Raw genomic sequence first — 16159 nt, 5'->3', positions numbered from 1 at the left:
CAGCTGTCTTAGCTTAGCATAAAGACTGGAAGCAGGGAGAAACAGCTAGCCTGGCTCCGTCCAAAAGGAACATTTCTTGGCCGGGTGCAGTGACTTCCTTTAGTCTCAGCTATTACCCAGTTACCAAGTTGCCAAATTTAAATTGCAACTGAAAGTAAGTAGTCTAGTTTAGCACATAAAACCCATAAAACTGGGCAGGCTAGCTGTTTCCAGCCTTTATGCTAAGCTAAGCTAACCATCTCCTGGCTGTAGCTTCATATTTAACATATCAGCGGTATCAATCTTCTCATCTAACTTTCTACAAAAACAGTGAATGGGCGAATTTCTCAAAACATCAAACTATTCTTCTACTGGTATTGCTACTACTAATAATTTGGATTGTTTAATATCCGCTTACTTACATTTCTCTTTCTTCTAGATGTCAGACTATCAAGCAAAGAAGAAGCAGTGCAAAGAACTTCGGGAAAAACTTTTCCACATCAAACGTCTGGTGAAAATCTTTGACCAAGGTCTTTGTTAGTATAGTGTGTCTTAATAATCTATCCAAACGGCTGATGATGAACACTGACAGATGTGTGACCTGGCTAAAGAAACAAGGATTGATCCTCCATTTTCTCTCCAGTTTTACTGCTTTGCTGTTTGAATAGTAACGGTTCAGCACAACATGACCCTCATGCTGGCCTCAGTCACTGAACCTTGAATGTTTTTGACCCGAATGTTTACAACTTCTGTATTGATTTTGCAGCTGTGAGAGTGGATTACTAGCAGAACAGAGTTACTGGTAGACTTTTCTCTGCTTTGCTGTAACAACATGGCACTGTTAAAATTTTATTTTGTTGTACCTTGTGTTGGATTTTACTTTCAGTGGCAATTTGAATTTAATACTGCTTAATTGTTCCAGAATGTTGTAGTATGGGAATTAATGAATGCCAGCTTTTATACAGAAAGAATGTCATGACTTAAGATATAGCAACAGAAATGGGAGAAAAAAATATATTTATCAGGTTCATACTTGTATTTTGGTTTTCTATTAGAACATGCTTTAATGTTCAAGAAACATTATTTTTCTCATAGTGTCTGTATACCTGTTTTCACCCTCTGTCTGAAATGATCAGTTTTAGCACCTGTCAAAAGAAAGCCCAGTCTTCTCTGATTGGTCAGCGTTTTCCTGTCTTCTGCATCTGCGCTCTTTGCGTCTCTGCACCGTCATTGCAGCCAGGGAATGACTGTAACAGCACTTTAGCGGCACTTTCTACCTAGATATAGTTGGGGTTGGGTACCTAAACCCGGTGCTACTATGGCACAGATGCCTAAACGACCGGTATCTCTCATTTCGGTGTCACTTAAATGCCTGCGCTGCCCTCTGATGCTCTGAAACAGACGTTAGAGACAACAGAAGCATCACTGCACACGACGCTAACAAGTTAACCCTACACTTGACAGCAGGTAACATTAGCCTACCGTTAGCTAGTAGCTGGATTAAACACGGTTAAAATGCTGACAGCTAAAAGGTCTAACATGTGTCTGTATTTCACTGTAGAGGATTCCAACAGCAGGACGTACAACAGTCTGCAGCTGCCGTTGTCGGAAAGACAACACAGACGGTGCGTTTACTTGAAACTGGTAAGCCTCATGGTGCATTCAAAGTTATTGTAAAATACCCTTTTCCCATCTAGTGGTTGGTTTTGTCGTTCAACAGCAATTTACTGGTGAAATAAGTTATTGTTAGTACATTTTTAATAAGTCATTAAAAAGCAATAAACAAGCCGTTCCTTAATGTCACCGACTGTTGTCTTGTGCTCTTCCTTTTTTCTTTTTTAAAGTATTGGTTCTGGCACCGTTTTAAAAGCAAAAAAACAATACCCAACCCTTTTTATATAGTATAGTTGTGACATCATAACTGCACGGCTCGTTTAAAGGCACCGTTTCTGAATACGGGCTGTGTGTATTTCTCTGTGCGATTGAGTGCTTTGATACGTTCACAGTCTTGAAATATTGCTTTATAATCAAAAAAGACATGACATGCCACTTTTTACAATATGGGACCTTTAAATAAATCAGCAGTTCAGACACCTCAGTTTTTGGCATATGAATTCACTTTCATTAATACACTTATACGTTTAGGGTACATGTTGCAGTGTTTATTTGGCATTCTTCATACAGATGTAATTACAACACTTTTTCAAGTAGTTTGAAAAAACACAAAACATAACAAAAGACACACTGTCAACTTTTGATTCTTTTAATAATGTTGCCATACACGTGACATTTTAAAAACGTAAGAACTCAGTAACACAAAGATAAGAAAACATTAATATCATATTTATGTTTTTTTTTTTGTTGTTTTTTTTTCGATGATGTGGTCGTGTGAGCTGTTGCCTAAAAGAAGAATAGCCAAACAACTTTCAAAAAGGCCCTGCGCTAGATCAAGAAGCAGAGTTACATCCTTCTACTTTTGTGTTTGAAAACTAAATACAACCGACTTCAGCATTTAGGGTTAACCTTGTTCTTTTCTTTCAAATATTTTACTTGTGATCTTGTAAACTCGCCCTTTTGAAATACCACTGCGAGGTAAATCCTGGTGGACCAGCGAATCAGGGCCCGTCTTCTTTTAACTTTTAGCTAGATGTTTTGGCATCGAACGTCCTCCCAAGTGCAGTTTTTTTTCCCCCACCGGATTTCCATCCTTTACAGTATCGTCTCACGTCATCCACAACAGTAGAGACTGACTCAAGAGCATCTCTATGTCATATCAGCTGTAATGGCATGAAGATAAGCTTGCTGTTTTGACATTTAAACAGATGACAGAGGTATTTTCATGTAAATACATATAGAAAAAAAAACATCTAGGAGCTAACAGTGAAAGCAATACTTTAATGTTTAAATGAACCTTGAATTACATAACGTAAAAGAATTAAACAGTCTCCACTTAGCAGAGATCCAAAACAACATTTGAACATGCAAAAAGACAAAGTTGGCCTCAATATATACATTTCAATTAACCCCAGAAACAGCATTGATCGACGTAAACTGGTATTTAATTAGTAGTGTTGGTTATAAATTCTCTCACCACCAACTATGACTAATTCTTGAATCTTGAGTCGTTTGTTTTACGAGAACCCAAGTTAATGTCAGCCTGCCGTTTCATAATAATAATAATAATAATAATTAAAAAAAGCTTGATCCAAAAATGTCTAATAGCTGAATTCACCTTATTCAGTCAGTTAAAACTCATATCCGAAACACAAGTGAAAATCACTTTGGAGATCCTTTTTAAAAAGATACAAGACGAATGTTTGCGATGCCCATTTCATACGTGTCCCAAATTTATAATGAATAACAAGGCAATTGTCAAAAAAGAAGGCGGTTTCTGGTGAACAACATTTACAGAGGTTTGTGTTTTGGAAATATCAGACTGAAGCATTCTGATGTCTCGCGAGGTATTAGTCCACTCATGTAACTGTGGCTTTTTTTTCTGTGAAAAATCTTCAACTACAGCAACAGTGTAGTGAATGAATGTAAATGCATCGTTCACTTTGATGGTCAGGCAGTCACAAGAGTCCGTTCATCTCTTTCTCTCTGCTTTGTGTACTAATTATTCTATTTAGAAACCATCTCTGAGGATGATATGTTAGACTTTGGTGATTTTTTTTTTCCCTTGGTTTTATTTTCTCTCTTTTCCATTTGATCAGCTTGTTGGCTTCGTCCTCAGCGTCGAGCTGAGAGAGCGGTGAATTCAAAAGTTTCTCTTCAACAACGAGGCCTTTACTTTCTCTTATATTGAGTTCACCGCTGTTCCATTCGGTCATTTCTCATCATGATACCGTATTGTAATGTTATCAGTTGTGTGGATAAAAAGGTCACTGTATCACAAATGGTGAGCCATGGAAAATGAACCCAGTGTGGGGGAAAATTGTTCTGCTGACTTTCAGCCGTGGGACAGTTTTGTCCTCTGGATGTATTTGTAGCAGGGTGCTGCTGCCCTCTACATGAAACTGCAGCGTCTTTAGTCACTAGGGCATGTGGGTGGTGACATGACTGGCTGTGGTGGCCATATCGGAGCCCAGCATGAAAAGCTGGTCTCTGGCCTGCGACCTGGCACCAGAACGACTGGGTTGGCAACAAGACAGATCCAGCCTGGCGCTGGCTCGTCTCTCCACTGGAGGCCCGTGTGGAGACACAGAGCTCGTTTCATGAGGGGAAATAGAGCGCTTACAGTACAGTACATATGACGGCCAGCTGGCACTGCAGTTTGACAACCACACAGATGGATAGTGATGAGTCAGGAGGTTTCCTGTGGGTCCTTGTCGTCACAAATCCCAAACGGAGACCTCGTCCCTAAAGGGGCTACTGTCCCGGGACATACGGCCAGCTGATGGAGCTTCCGGAGAGCTGCATGTCACGGATCAGCGTCTCGATGGGTGTCTTTCCTACCAGGCGCATGAAAAAGAGCTGCGAGATGAGGCTGGCGGGAACGGCGCGCAGGGCGGGGAGGCGCAGGAGCAGGCGCCCGAAGCGCTGAGGCTGACTCGGGTACTGCATCCTCTCGTACTCTGTCAGAGCCACCTGAGCCTTCTCCTGCAGAGACTCCACATGGACTGGGTCTGTTAGACCACAGGCGTCTGAGAGGGAGGGAGGGAGGGAGGGAGGAAGGAGGAGGTAGTTACTTAATAGTGTGGGCTGGTTACATAAAGAGTCGTGATGAGCCGAGAGGAAGGTTGAAATCCCAGCAGATAATGGGATAAAATGCCCCTAAGGGGAACACAAAATACACAAATACCTTGCCTCAGCATGTCTACACTATAAAAAGAACACATTTAAAACCTATAAACCCTGATCATAGCTTTAAAGAAACAGCAGGATGGGGTCATTTAGTTTTAAAAAGATTTGAATGCTTTTGAATAAGGCATACCCACTAAGCAATTTGTTAAAGGAAGCCACTTTTTTAAAAAAAAGTCTTAAAATGCACGGTGCTGCATAATGATCAGTGACAGCACTAAATTATACAGCACATAGTGCATCATTGCATTTTCATGAATAAGCCAGGAGATGGTGCCATAGTCGGTGAATTCCCAGATTAGGGTTGCAAGTGTACCTGCAGTTCTCCAGACACTTTACAAATGGTGAAGCTTTCAATCTTAAGAGCTACAGTTTTACTGCTGTGGGCCTGTGATGTGCTTCCAGACTCTTATTTTGTGTGTGTTCAATTCCTATTCATGGTTATCTATTAGAGGGGCACCCCAACTATTGTGCACATGAAGATCAGTTTCCTAGTCGTGCTTAGTCCTCCTCAGCAAGTGGAAACAGTTGTTTAGTGTCTTCTGTGGCTCTACAGAAGCTTTGTTAAGTCTGAAAAAAGTAACCCTGATGACATTATCTCAGTTTAGGCTTGGAGACTACAGATTTCTAAACGAAAGCTTGTGTTTACCAGGCAGAGAGGGTCTGATGAAAGACGTTATTAAGTTGCATTATGGGAAATGTACGATCCAGTGTTTTGGAAGATGCTAGAGAGTAAAAGTCAGAATACCTGAGCTACTGCAGCACTCATTTTAATCTGTCTCTCTCAAGTCCAACAACTTTACGGGCAACACTTAATGGCTGGGGTGCCCCAGCGATTCGGTGGTTCTGCAGAACATTGTGTTACAATAACAGCAGATAAAACAGAAGAGCAGTAACAATCACCTGGTGAGAACAGCGCGATGGCCTTGAGACAGCTGTACTCAGCCGAGTCCACCTGCAGCCGGGTCAGCTTGTCCACCTGGTCCTGAAACACCCTCACCTGGTCCATGAAGGACACCACGCGCTCCGCAGACATGGGCGAGGAGTGGAAGCCGGCCGCGGCCAACAGGGGAGCCATGTGGAGCGGCAGGGCCGACTGCGCCGCGTTGAGGATGAACAACTCGCTCCAGCTCAGCCTCAGCAGGGCCACCTGCGGATTTTGTTGAGCGTGTTAATCCGATTGACCTTAACTGTCACCATCCATTTTTAATGTTCACTGTATTCATTGTATATTTATGTTTTGATGTAGGCAACCTATCCTGTTTCCAGCGGTGGAAGAAGTATTTAGATCCTTTACGTAAGTAAAAGTACTACTACCACACTGTAAAAACACTCCGTTACGAGTAAAAGTCCTGCATTGAAAATGATACTTAAGTAAAAGTATGTAAGTATCATCAGGAAAATATACTTTAAAGCATTAAAAGTAAAAGTACTTAATGCAGAAAACTCCAAACGATCCAAACATTTGTGTGTTTAATGGTCTAATCATTTCAGCTGGACTTGTAGGCTATTATGTTGTTGGGTAGTTTCATTTATAATAAAACATCGTATTTTATAAACTACATGTGTTTTCTGTGCAAACATCTCAATTTGTGAAGTAACTAGTAACTAAAGCTATGAATGTAGTGGAGTGAAAAGTACAATATTTCTCTCTGAAATGTAGCGGAGTAGAAGTAGAAAGTGGCATGAAAAGAAAAGACTCAAGTAACTCAAATTTGTACTTATGTACAGTACTTGAGTGAATGTACTTAGCTACATTCCATCACTGCCTGTAACTCTCCTACATTTCCAAGAATTCCATCTGATAACAAGGGAATAACTGCAAATTATGCATCCAAACACATCAAATCTAATCTGCTAACCTGGTCTGACACAGGCAGCTCAGGGAAATAGGGGATGCTTCTGGCCCACTCCACGGTGCTGAAGAGTAGCCTGGCAGCCAGTTCACAGATGTTATCGATCCCCATGGCGTTATCGGGGCCCGCCTGTTGGTTGTACTGGTGTCCAAACCGACTGCTGGGGTACGGTTCGGCTCGCAGCAGCTGTGAAATCAGCTCGGACACCGGCTGACCTCCGCTACTTCCCCCGTTGTTGTTGTTGTTGTTATAGAAGTCGCCGCCTCCGAGGCCGCTCGCGCCACCTATGGGCGTTATAGAGGGGCTGAGGCTCGGCTGAGGGGGGATACGACCGCGTTGAACTGCTGTAGTTTGGTTGGGGTACAGGGGGGGGAGAGGAGAGGAGAGGAGAGGAGAGGAGAGGAGAGGAGCAGATAAAGAGAGGAGAAATAGGTGAAGGGGGAGGTTTAGGAAGGGATTTGGTGAAGAAAACGGAGAGAAAAAAAAAAAACTTAAAACTGAGTACAGCCAGCGTTGTATGTCAGATTATCAGCAGACCGGCTTGGCACAATTAGGAAACTATTCCCCAAGATTAAAGGAGGCACAATCAAGCCCAGACTGATTCCTCAAGAACAGCGTGTAAGTGAGGAGAAAATATTCTTGTGCTTGTGCTCTTCAGGCTAGATGAAGGTTATCTATGGAACTAAAACAAAGCCTCTGAGAGAAAAGAGTTGTTTACTCTCCATTAAAAATTTTAAATATTCATTCTGGAAGGGAATTACAACATACTGTTGCCGTAACCTTACTGTACCCCAATCTTCACTCACACACACACAGATTTATTCTGCACTCCAAATCACCCTTTGAGAAAAGAACATCACTTAGTGTAGAGAAAGCACCGTAGCCGTGACAGACAGCATTACTGCCAAAACCGAGACAGCAGGGCAGACTACTGAACAGAGATACACGTTCATTTGGGGATATTAATTCATGTGGTAAGCATCTGTTCTGATGACGTGTCCTTGAGCAAGACACTGAGTCCACTCCATCCCCAGGAATGCTGCTTCGTAGCTGACCCTGACCTCTGACCTCTCTGCGGAGGTGGTCAAGCAGAGGCAATGTCTCTGCAGGGAACCATAATGTGTCTCATTAGCATGTTTTACCATCTGTGATTATGAAGGGAAAAACAACTCAGAGTAGGGCTGCACGATATGAGGAACATACGCAATAACGTTCCGTTAACGGATTAAAAAAAGCAGCGATGCATTTATTGCGCCAGTTGATATTGAGAAAAAATATATTTGTACAGTGCAGCCCCGACTACTCTACGTCTAAACTACAGGGATTTGTTTCTTTGGATCTGTCGGCATGACGTTGAATGATGCTCCGCTATAGGCTCCGACACTTAAGGTGAAATCCCATATTGGATTCTGCCTGATCAAGCTACCATGCAGAGGGTTTCTGCAGCTTCAACCGGAGGCTTAAGGCTCTGGGGCGCAGGTGTCTTAGCACTGTATCCCTCTCAGTCACTCTTACACAAGCACTAGATTAAGCCACTTAATACATGGCATTGAGCTGACACGCATGGCTTGCCTAGCCATGATAGGGCCGTTCTCTGCACCATGGAACTCATGGAGCAGAAACGGCGAGATAATGACAAAGGCTAATTTAACTAGGATTGATTTTGTGATTTTATGTCCTAAGAGCAGCTTATTGAAGTAATGGGACAACTCTCTGAGGCTCTTCACTGAAGGAAATATCATTTTTTTTCATTTTTTTAATACCAATTCAGTTGCGGTATTTGCAATATTGCACATGTACAATGACAGTGCGTCCCACAGTGTCTCCGAACCTTTCCAAGGTATCAAAATGGATGACAGATTTATGGGTCAGGGTGGACAGATACCTTCTTTGCGCATGCCAACACGGAAACACTTCTTCAGTCGACAGTACTGGCACTGGTTCCTGTGGTGCTGGTCAATCTGGCACTCTCTGTTTGACCTGAGAACATAAACACATGATGATGGGATTATAGGTGATTGATTATTACCAACCTTCTTTTGAGTTTTAGCAACTGAAATGAACCATTTTGCACCAGTGCAGTAACAGTCTGATTCAGTGCAGGTGTCGGACTGTGTGATCTGCTTTCACCTCAACAAGTGGGTTTCTGATTTTACTTCGGTTTTCACTAGCGCTGCAAAATATGAGAAAAATGTGCGATATGCAATAACGTTGTTGAATATCCCGATAATATTACTTGCGATAAATCAACAGAGATTGAAATGTACTCAGTTCAGCATTTCTGCTGCTTTCAGTATTCTGCTAAAATACAACAGTTGCTTTTTGTATTTAAAACAAATGAAAGGAAATAATTTCCAACATTCTTTTAGTGAACAGGATTTAGTTGAACATTGAATTGAATATAAAAGGCACCACTGAGCAAAGAATAACAATTACATTTTAAAGTCCAGTTTTCTACTGATAAAAAAATCTCTTGTGTCTTTCGCAATATGTGTAATGCACCAGTTAATATTGCAATGACAATAAAAAAAAAAAAAGATATATTGTGCAGCCCTAGTTTTCACGCAGAAAACAAACCTATCCAAACCTAATGACAAATGTGTAGCCAATCCTACTTCAGTGCTCAGTGATCCAAAGTCTATGCAAACCATTTGAAAGGATGTAAAAAGCTGATCTGTTGATTATATAAGTATCTCCGGCATGATTTAAAGTGCTCCTGAACATTAATATTGCATCAGATTTACCATAAGGCTACAGGCAACGTTAGCATGCTTGGGAAGCAGATGATTGTATCATTCATTGTTACTTCTCATCTCTCCACTGTTCTTATGTGTACTGTACAACATACTCTTTTAGAGCTGAAAAGGTTAGTCGATTAATCAATGAATGCATCGACAGAACATTTTTGAGAATCAGTTCATTGTTTCAGTCCTTATTTTTAGCAAAACGTTCCATTCACTGCGTTGCATTGTCCCAAATGCGATGACTTGCTGCTTTTCATTTAATTTAGATTTTTAAATTGAACATGATTACATTTTGGACTTTGGTCAGACACAACAAGCAATGCGAAGGCATCACCATGGGCTCTGAGAAATTGTAAAGGCTTAAACAATCAATTAACTGTAGAAATAATTAAATGAATAGGCCTAATGAAAATAATTGTTAGCTGCAGTTCTACACTCATCACAGTTACGGGAACTAAACCTGTATGTGGTGAGTCATTAACAGTAAATAGAGTCATACAACAGTGTTTGTTTACCTTTTTGGATGTTGGATATAGCCTATTATAGACACCTTTATGTGTATGCATACTTCATTTCACCTAGAAAAAAATAGTCAAGTGATTATCAAAATAGTTATAAATAGCCTATGAATTGTTTTTAATCGACTAATCGGTTCGTTGTTTCAGCTCTATAATAGAGACGCCTTTATTGTAGTTTAAATGTTATGCGTGTGGTTCCCGTATGATTTCCCCCCCACACAAAGACACGTTGCGTTGTGTAACAGCAGCAAAGTTAAATTCAGGAACATTTTGTTTGAAAAATAACTTTCAGATAGAAACGAAAACGAAAAAATGGCAGAAATAAATCGTGTGGAAAAAGTGCAATAGCACTGACACGAAACTCAACTACTTTCTTAGAACTACGTTAGAACTACAGCAGCTATATTTGTGTCTTATGGAAACAGCAACGCATTTTACGCATATAGCATATTATATATATATATATATATATATATATATATATATATATATATATATATATATAACAATGTGTCGCAATAAACGAAGTAACATTATACATGTTCAGTTTTCAGCAGGATTTTTAGACTTTCAGACTAAAAAACAATTACCCATAATGCCCCGCTCACCTGCAAGTGTAGCTGAGGTTGCGTCTGACGCTCCTCTTGAAGAAGCTCTTGCAGCCCTCGCACGTGAACACGCCGTAATGTTTCCCGCTGGACTTGTCCCCGCACACCACGCAGTCCACCACGCACGACTTGTCATCGTCTCCGGCCTCCATGTCGCTGCCTCCCGCCTGGGGAGAGCCGTCTTCCTCCTCCCCCCTCAGGTAGTTCTTGTCCCCCAGCCCGTTGGTGCCCCCATTGGGATCTCCCCAGCCCCCACTCACCATGGCCATCGCTTGGTTACCGAACCACGGCAGAAGAAAACGGGACAGGCAGCCAAGATGTCTGGCTGCTGTCAAGGTAACATAAATATATATATATTTATATAAAAAAAAATAAAGTCTATAGTTTCTCCCTCGCCTGGAGAGAATTAGTAGTTTCTGCTTGCCTGTGCTCTCATGTGTTTAAAAATGACCCTTGGATGATTTTAGAGCATGTAATAGCACAACTGAGAAAATAAAAAGTCCTCAGGCTAAACAAGCAGATGTCAATGAGAACGAAAAATAGGCTACAGCATCGAGGAGGAGGGTGTTTGTGCAGAAAAAAACAAGAGCAGTTCAGTCTCCTCCCACTCCACTATGACCTGGAAACAGTCTCAGTGGCAACTTTTTAGTTTTGCATGCCTGTGGATTTCAATTCCCCCCCCTTTCTTCTCTTCTCCAACTCGTAGCCTCCTTGTGTTGTTGTTTTCTTTTCTTTTTTTTTGTGTCCTGTTTTTATTTAGACCGATTCCTGAGATGGATAAAGGGGAGCCTGCGCTTCACGTTTTAGCCAGGGAACCTTTCACAGGAAACACAATGAGTCAAACATACAGTGCACATTCTCCTAAAAGAGAGCAATGGCAGAAAAGATTAGCAAGCAAAAAAATCTCTACCACACAGCTCCACTCTCCCAGCACTGTCTCTGTAGCAACAGTAATGGCTGAAAAAGGACCCTCGGTGTAGCTCGCCTTAGCACATGCCTGGAGAGGCTATGACCACCCCTCTTAAAGCACCCCTTACACTGAATTTGTCTTTGCTCGACACTAGTTCTCCTTCATATAAGGCAGCTGTCAAAAAGATTTACCTCCTAGAAATGATGTCAAGCTTACCTCAGTGTTAAATGTGCTGTGTCTATGGCTTCCCTCGCTGGAAAATAAATCCTTTTTCTAGCTCTAGACCTTCCTTCCATCCAGCGAGGCTGAGAGTGCAGACACAGCTCTCCTATTCTGCTGTAATCCTCTCAGTGGCTGCTGCAGCATTTTGACCCACAATGAAGACATTCCACATCGTGCCGAAACAAGTTGACGTCCACACAACAGCAGCATCACTTTTATGTGGCTGTGGGGGCTTCTTTCTTTGAGGCACCGCCAGGCTGCAGAGGCAGCAGACGAGGCGACGCGGGCCGCCTGCGGTCCCCTCCAAAATACACAAACGCGAGTAGATCCTCAACACGAGGAAGTGATCTCTCTCTCTCTCTTCCCTGTTTGTTGTAGCACGAGTGCTCGGTTGTGACGATATCCTGCGTGCTGCTTCCTTCCCGAAACGAAACCAAAAAAAAAAAAATCAAGAAAGCAGGAGAGCATCCGTGTGCTCAGCCCTCCATAGTTCCTATGGTCGCTCTCCAGGCACTCATGCGGTCTTCTCTCCTCCAGCCTTTTGTCAGTGCTTGCCCACCAAGAACTAATGACTTGTGGCCTAGCCCTGTGTGCTGCTTTTCGTCCGTGTGTGTCTGTCTAAAGCCTTTTCCTATGGCTCAGGCGAAGTGGGGGTGGAAGGGACGGGTGCTGCTCTTCCCCCCCCCCCCTCTTTCTCTCTCTCTCAGGCTTCAGAGTCCACAAATCAAATTATGATTGAAGAAAATGGTCACAGACGGAGACAGGCTGGATTTCTCAGCGTTGGCTCTCTTTTTTTTTCTTCTTTTTTTTTCTTTTTTTTTTACCCTCCTCGCCCCTCTTTCCCCTTGTCTGTTTTCATCCAACCTATTTGTGTGTGTTTGAGAGAGAGAGAGAGAGATCAAGCAAAGCAAGGGGGGGAGAGAGAGAGGGAGAGAGGGAGAGAGAGAGGGAGGGAGTGAGTATGTGTGCAGAGGGGGAGGGGGCAGCCTGTGTATATATGTGTGAGTGTGTGTTCCCAGGGATTTGACACTGCTATTCAAGCCCTGCGGTTTCCATGGTGCCGGCTGCCTTATATGGCCAATGGAGTCAAAGAGCAAAGAGAGTGGGCTGTTTGGGGCAACACATACACACACACACACACACACACACACACACACACACACACACACACACACAGGGAGGATGTGGAGGATCTCTCTCCTCAGAGATGCAGAGAGCATGACCCCATGGCTTCAAAAAACACCCCGACAATACCAGATTACCCTGAAGCCCTGCAACAAATGCAAGCAATCCAAGCCCCTGCCTGGCCTTTGTCTTTTAAAAAGCAATTAAATGTTGGGTTGAAAGTTTCAACATTGCAGTACACAATTAAAGAAGCTGTGCGAAGCAACAGAGAGGTGTGCTTTATTTCTCAAAGGGAGGATATATCATTCCCACTCGAATAACACACTTTGATCTCGCTTACGTGTGAGCAGCCCGCTTAAGAACGGCTTATTGTGCTGGAAATAAAGGTTACCGTTTTTTAGTCATGGCTCATTTGCGCAAGGAACCTCTGTCTCTCAGCGCTTTGTGGAGCACACAGTGATTTGTGTTCGAAGTTACCCAGAGAGGTCAAACCGACTTTCACACCCCTGGCACGCTAAAAAGCCCAGGGTCAAATGCAGATAAAGAAGAGGATGCACAGCAGCCGCGGATAAGAGCTCAAAGAGATAAGTGACGAATCTGCTTGTAAATGTGCAGCTCGTTGGGGTTTAAGTGGGGGTTGCAGTTGCAGATATGGCAAGATGAAAGTGTCAGTCCCCTGAGAGATTCACTATAGGCAACTTGTTGTCTTATCTAGAGAGCGTTTACAGGCATTCTTTGTCCCCGCCTTGCACCACAACAAACACTTTTATGGCATTCCTAAATCTAAACCCAGCTTTACCCCCCCCCCCCGTGTGTGTGTGTGTGTCCTGCCCATTGTGTGGCTAATGGGTCATCAGAGGGTTTTTGTGTGTGTGAGAGACAGTGTGTGTTAATTTGAATGAAAGTCCCTTTTAATTAGGCCACTGTGCCTGCTTATTGTCACGTCTTGTGTTGGGGAAGATTAGGCTTGTCAAATAAAGGGTGCTTGTAAAGGTTTGTGTGTGTGTGTGTGATTGAGATATCCACAGAGCTGTTAATCCATGGTTTTGTACATAAGAGATAGTAAATTTGAGTAACGTGTTTTTGTTTATTGTTAATTAGTAGATGTCATCTCAGCGTTAATTCCACTCTTACTTCTTGAGTTACTTTTCTGTGTTAATGCATATGTAATCACATTACCTAGTTTTACTGGTCACTGATGGCTGTGTGAAAAGCAACGCCATCAAACTAGCGGTAACATCCACATTGACCTTTATTTCGGTCACGTTTATTTTATTTTATTTTTTTTTGCTACCCAGCAACAGCAGGCTGGCCTGATCTTATCCCAACTCTGCTCCTGTGGATTTCAACCCCTGGATCAGACTGATCTCATGAAGTGGCCTATGTATGACACGCCAATTCGTATGCCATTATTGGCGTGTTATCGAGACGCATACTCGCTTTTTAGCGTGTTTATCAACGCCGTTTGGCCTCCATTGACTTACATTACCTTGCTATTGCGTGTGTATTGACGCCGTAGCGAGTAGTATGAAAGGGTGAAAATCCGCGTAGGGAGGTTGGTCGGGGTGGGGGATGGGTAAAACACAGGACTTTCACCCAGGAGACTGGGGATCGTGTCCCACGTGTCATGTTTTCCAGTTCTTCTTTTCCTAAACCCAACCTGCGTGTGAGAGATACCACGGGGGGGGGCAGGGCAGGAGTGATGTGACTTTTGAACCGACTGTCAGGAATGTGTTTGCACCACCCAACGAGGAATCCAGAAGAAATGCAAGACTGCAAAAAAAAAAACTTCTGCCACCCCACAGATATACAGTATTACACACACACAAACATTTGACAGTAAAGCAGTCTAACTTAATAGCAACTTTCAGGTTTCCCAAATCACACTAGCCTGGCTCCGCCCTCCTACGTACTTCCGCTCAATTTCCATTTTCCTTCAGTACACCGTCTGGGTTTGAGGTATATTCTTGGGTTTTCTCAGGCCAAATAGTTGGCGGTCCAATCAGTGAACAGAGGGAGTGGCTGAGAACGATGACGTTGAGGTCGTGCACTAGTTTGAGAGTTGTAGTTTCGTAATGGCGGCGGAGAAAGATGCGAGCGAAGCCATTCAGTCCGTTGTGGCAACACTGCCGAATATCCAGAAGTTAAAGCCTGAGCAAGAACAATCTTTGCTGAGTTGTGTTGGTGGCCATGATGATGTGGCCCTCCTCCCCACGGGGTTCGGGAAAGGTTTGATTTTCCAGCTCGCTCCGTTAGTGGTGAATTAGTTGGCTAAGGCGAACGCTAGCGATGCTAAGCCGACGTCACGACCAAACGTTAGAGATTGGTTATGGCAGATCCAGAGCGGCTCTGGGCAGATCCAATAGTTTTAAACTTCAACAGAGCACCCGCCTTCAAGGAAGTTAACACTTGTCAATGGAGAGTGGCCAGACTCTCTGTACAAATGAAATGTACCAGAGTCGACCAGGCTAAACATCACACTAGTACTGAAAGTAAAAATGTACATTGTGTGCTGTTCGCGGTGCAGTAATAGCTGCAGTACCACACTTGGCCACTAGTGGAAATTGGCATGGTGGCTGACCCTGCCACTTATAATTTTACTACCATCAAATTCTCAGATGACACACACATCAGTAGTGTTCATGTTAAATAAATAACCGGTACCCTCAAATTAATAGATGTCAAAGCAAACAGCTTTGTGTGGAACAGCCAAAACCTAAAGTGTATCTATGTATTTCACATCTAAAATCAAAATGCCCATGACCTGACAGGTGTATTTTGCACTGCATTATACCCAGTGACAAAGCAAGGCTTGCTCGTGTTTTTTTTTTAAAGGTACACTGTGTAGGAATTTCTCCCATCTAGCGGTGAAATTGTATTCAGCATTCAAACGACTAGTGCTCTCTAGCGCCTCGCTTGTTCAAATGCGTGTTGCAACTACGGTAGCCGTTATGTACCAAGAAACTATGACAACATGTCTTCCAATTTTTGCTTTTTTGGCGACGAGGATTCCTTCTCCTGTGGCTCGGCATAACTGATCCTCCATTATGAACTGAAGTGCAGTGCAGGCTTTCAAATTTGACAAGCGCCTCTCACTGATCTCCTTCTCCGTTTCAGCTGGTTTCAGTCACGTGACGCCGGCTCTGAACAAAAATGCGTTGTGGATTAGCTAGACAGCTAGGCTAGTGCTTTATGTCCCTCTCAGCGATTTTATAGTTTTTCAAAATGGCGGAACGACATGGAAGTCTCCTTGGACTTGCCCGTCCAATGTAAATACAGATCAGAAATTCCTCGCTTACGAGGATAAGTCGGATCATTGGCAGAGGTCATTTTACACCAATGAGGACATATTCATGAATGAAGACATACTTGAAACACTAAACGGCGTACCTTTTTG

General features: G+C 42.9%; 2 protein-coding genes across 3 annotated transcripts in view; one reads left to right on the top strand and one right to left on the bottom strand.

Moving 5' to 3' along the window:
- Positions 1 to 1693, top strand: part of ocln1 (occludin1) — a 29627-nt gene extending 27934 nt beyond the window's left edge. The window contains exon 16 of the mRNA XM_078264275.1: positions 419 to 1693. Within this exon, the coding sequence (XP_078120401.1) occupies positions 419 to 520 (102 nt within the window). The 3' untranslated portion in view covers positions 521 to 1693. The remainder of the gene's footprint in view (positions 1 to 418) is intronic.
- A 433-nt stretch (positions 1694 to 2126) lies between these two features.
- nr2f6a (nuclear receptor subfamily 2, group F, member 6a) lies at positions 2127 to 12460 on the bottom strand. Of its 2 annotated transcripts, none has more exons than XM_078263531.1 (6): positions 11632 to 12460; positions 10506 to 11321; positions 8521 to 8615; positions 6642 to 6979; positions 5683 to 5929; positions 2127 to 4622 (listed from the first exon to the last, which is right to left on the bottom strand). In XM_078263531.1, exons 2-6 carry the CDS (start codon positions 10772 to 10774, stop codon positions 4348 to 4350), a joined length of 1224 nt encoding a protein of 407 aa, XP_078119657.1. In that variant the 5' UTR covers positions 10775 to 11321; positions 11632 to 12460; the 3' UTR covers positions 2127 to 4347. The 2 variants fall into 2 exon arrangements, with proteins under 2 accessions (XP_078119657.1, XP_078119659.1); XM_078263533.1 differs by having other exon boundaries at positions 6642 to 6976.
- Between the last annotated feature and the right edge of the window lie 3699 nt (positions 12461 to 16159).

The sequence above is a fragment of the Sander vitreus genome, chromosome 12 (assembly GCF_031162955.1).
Source record: "Sander vitreus isolate 19-12246 chromosome 12, sanVit1, whole genome shotgun sequence".
NCBI classification, from domain to species: domain Eukaryota; kingdom Metazoa; phylum Chordata; class Actinopteri; order Perciformes; family Percidae; genus Sander; species Sander vitreus.
This window is presented reverse-complemented; position numbering and strand designations above follow the sequence as displayed.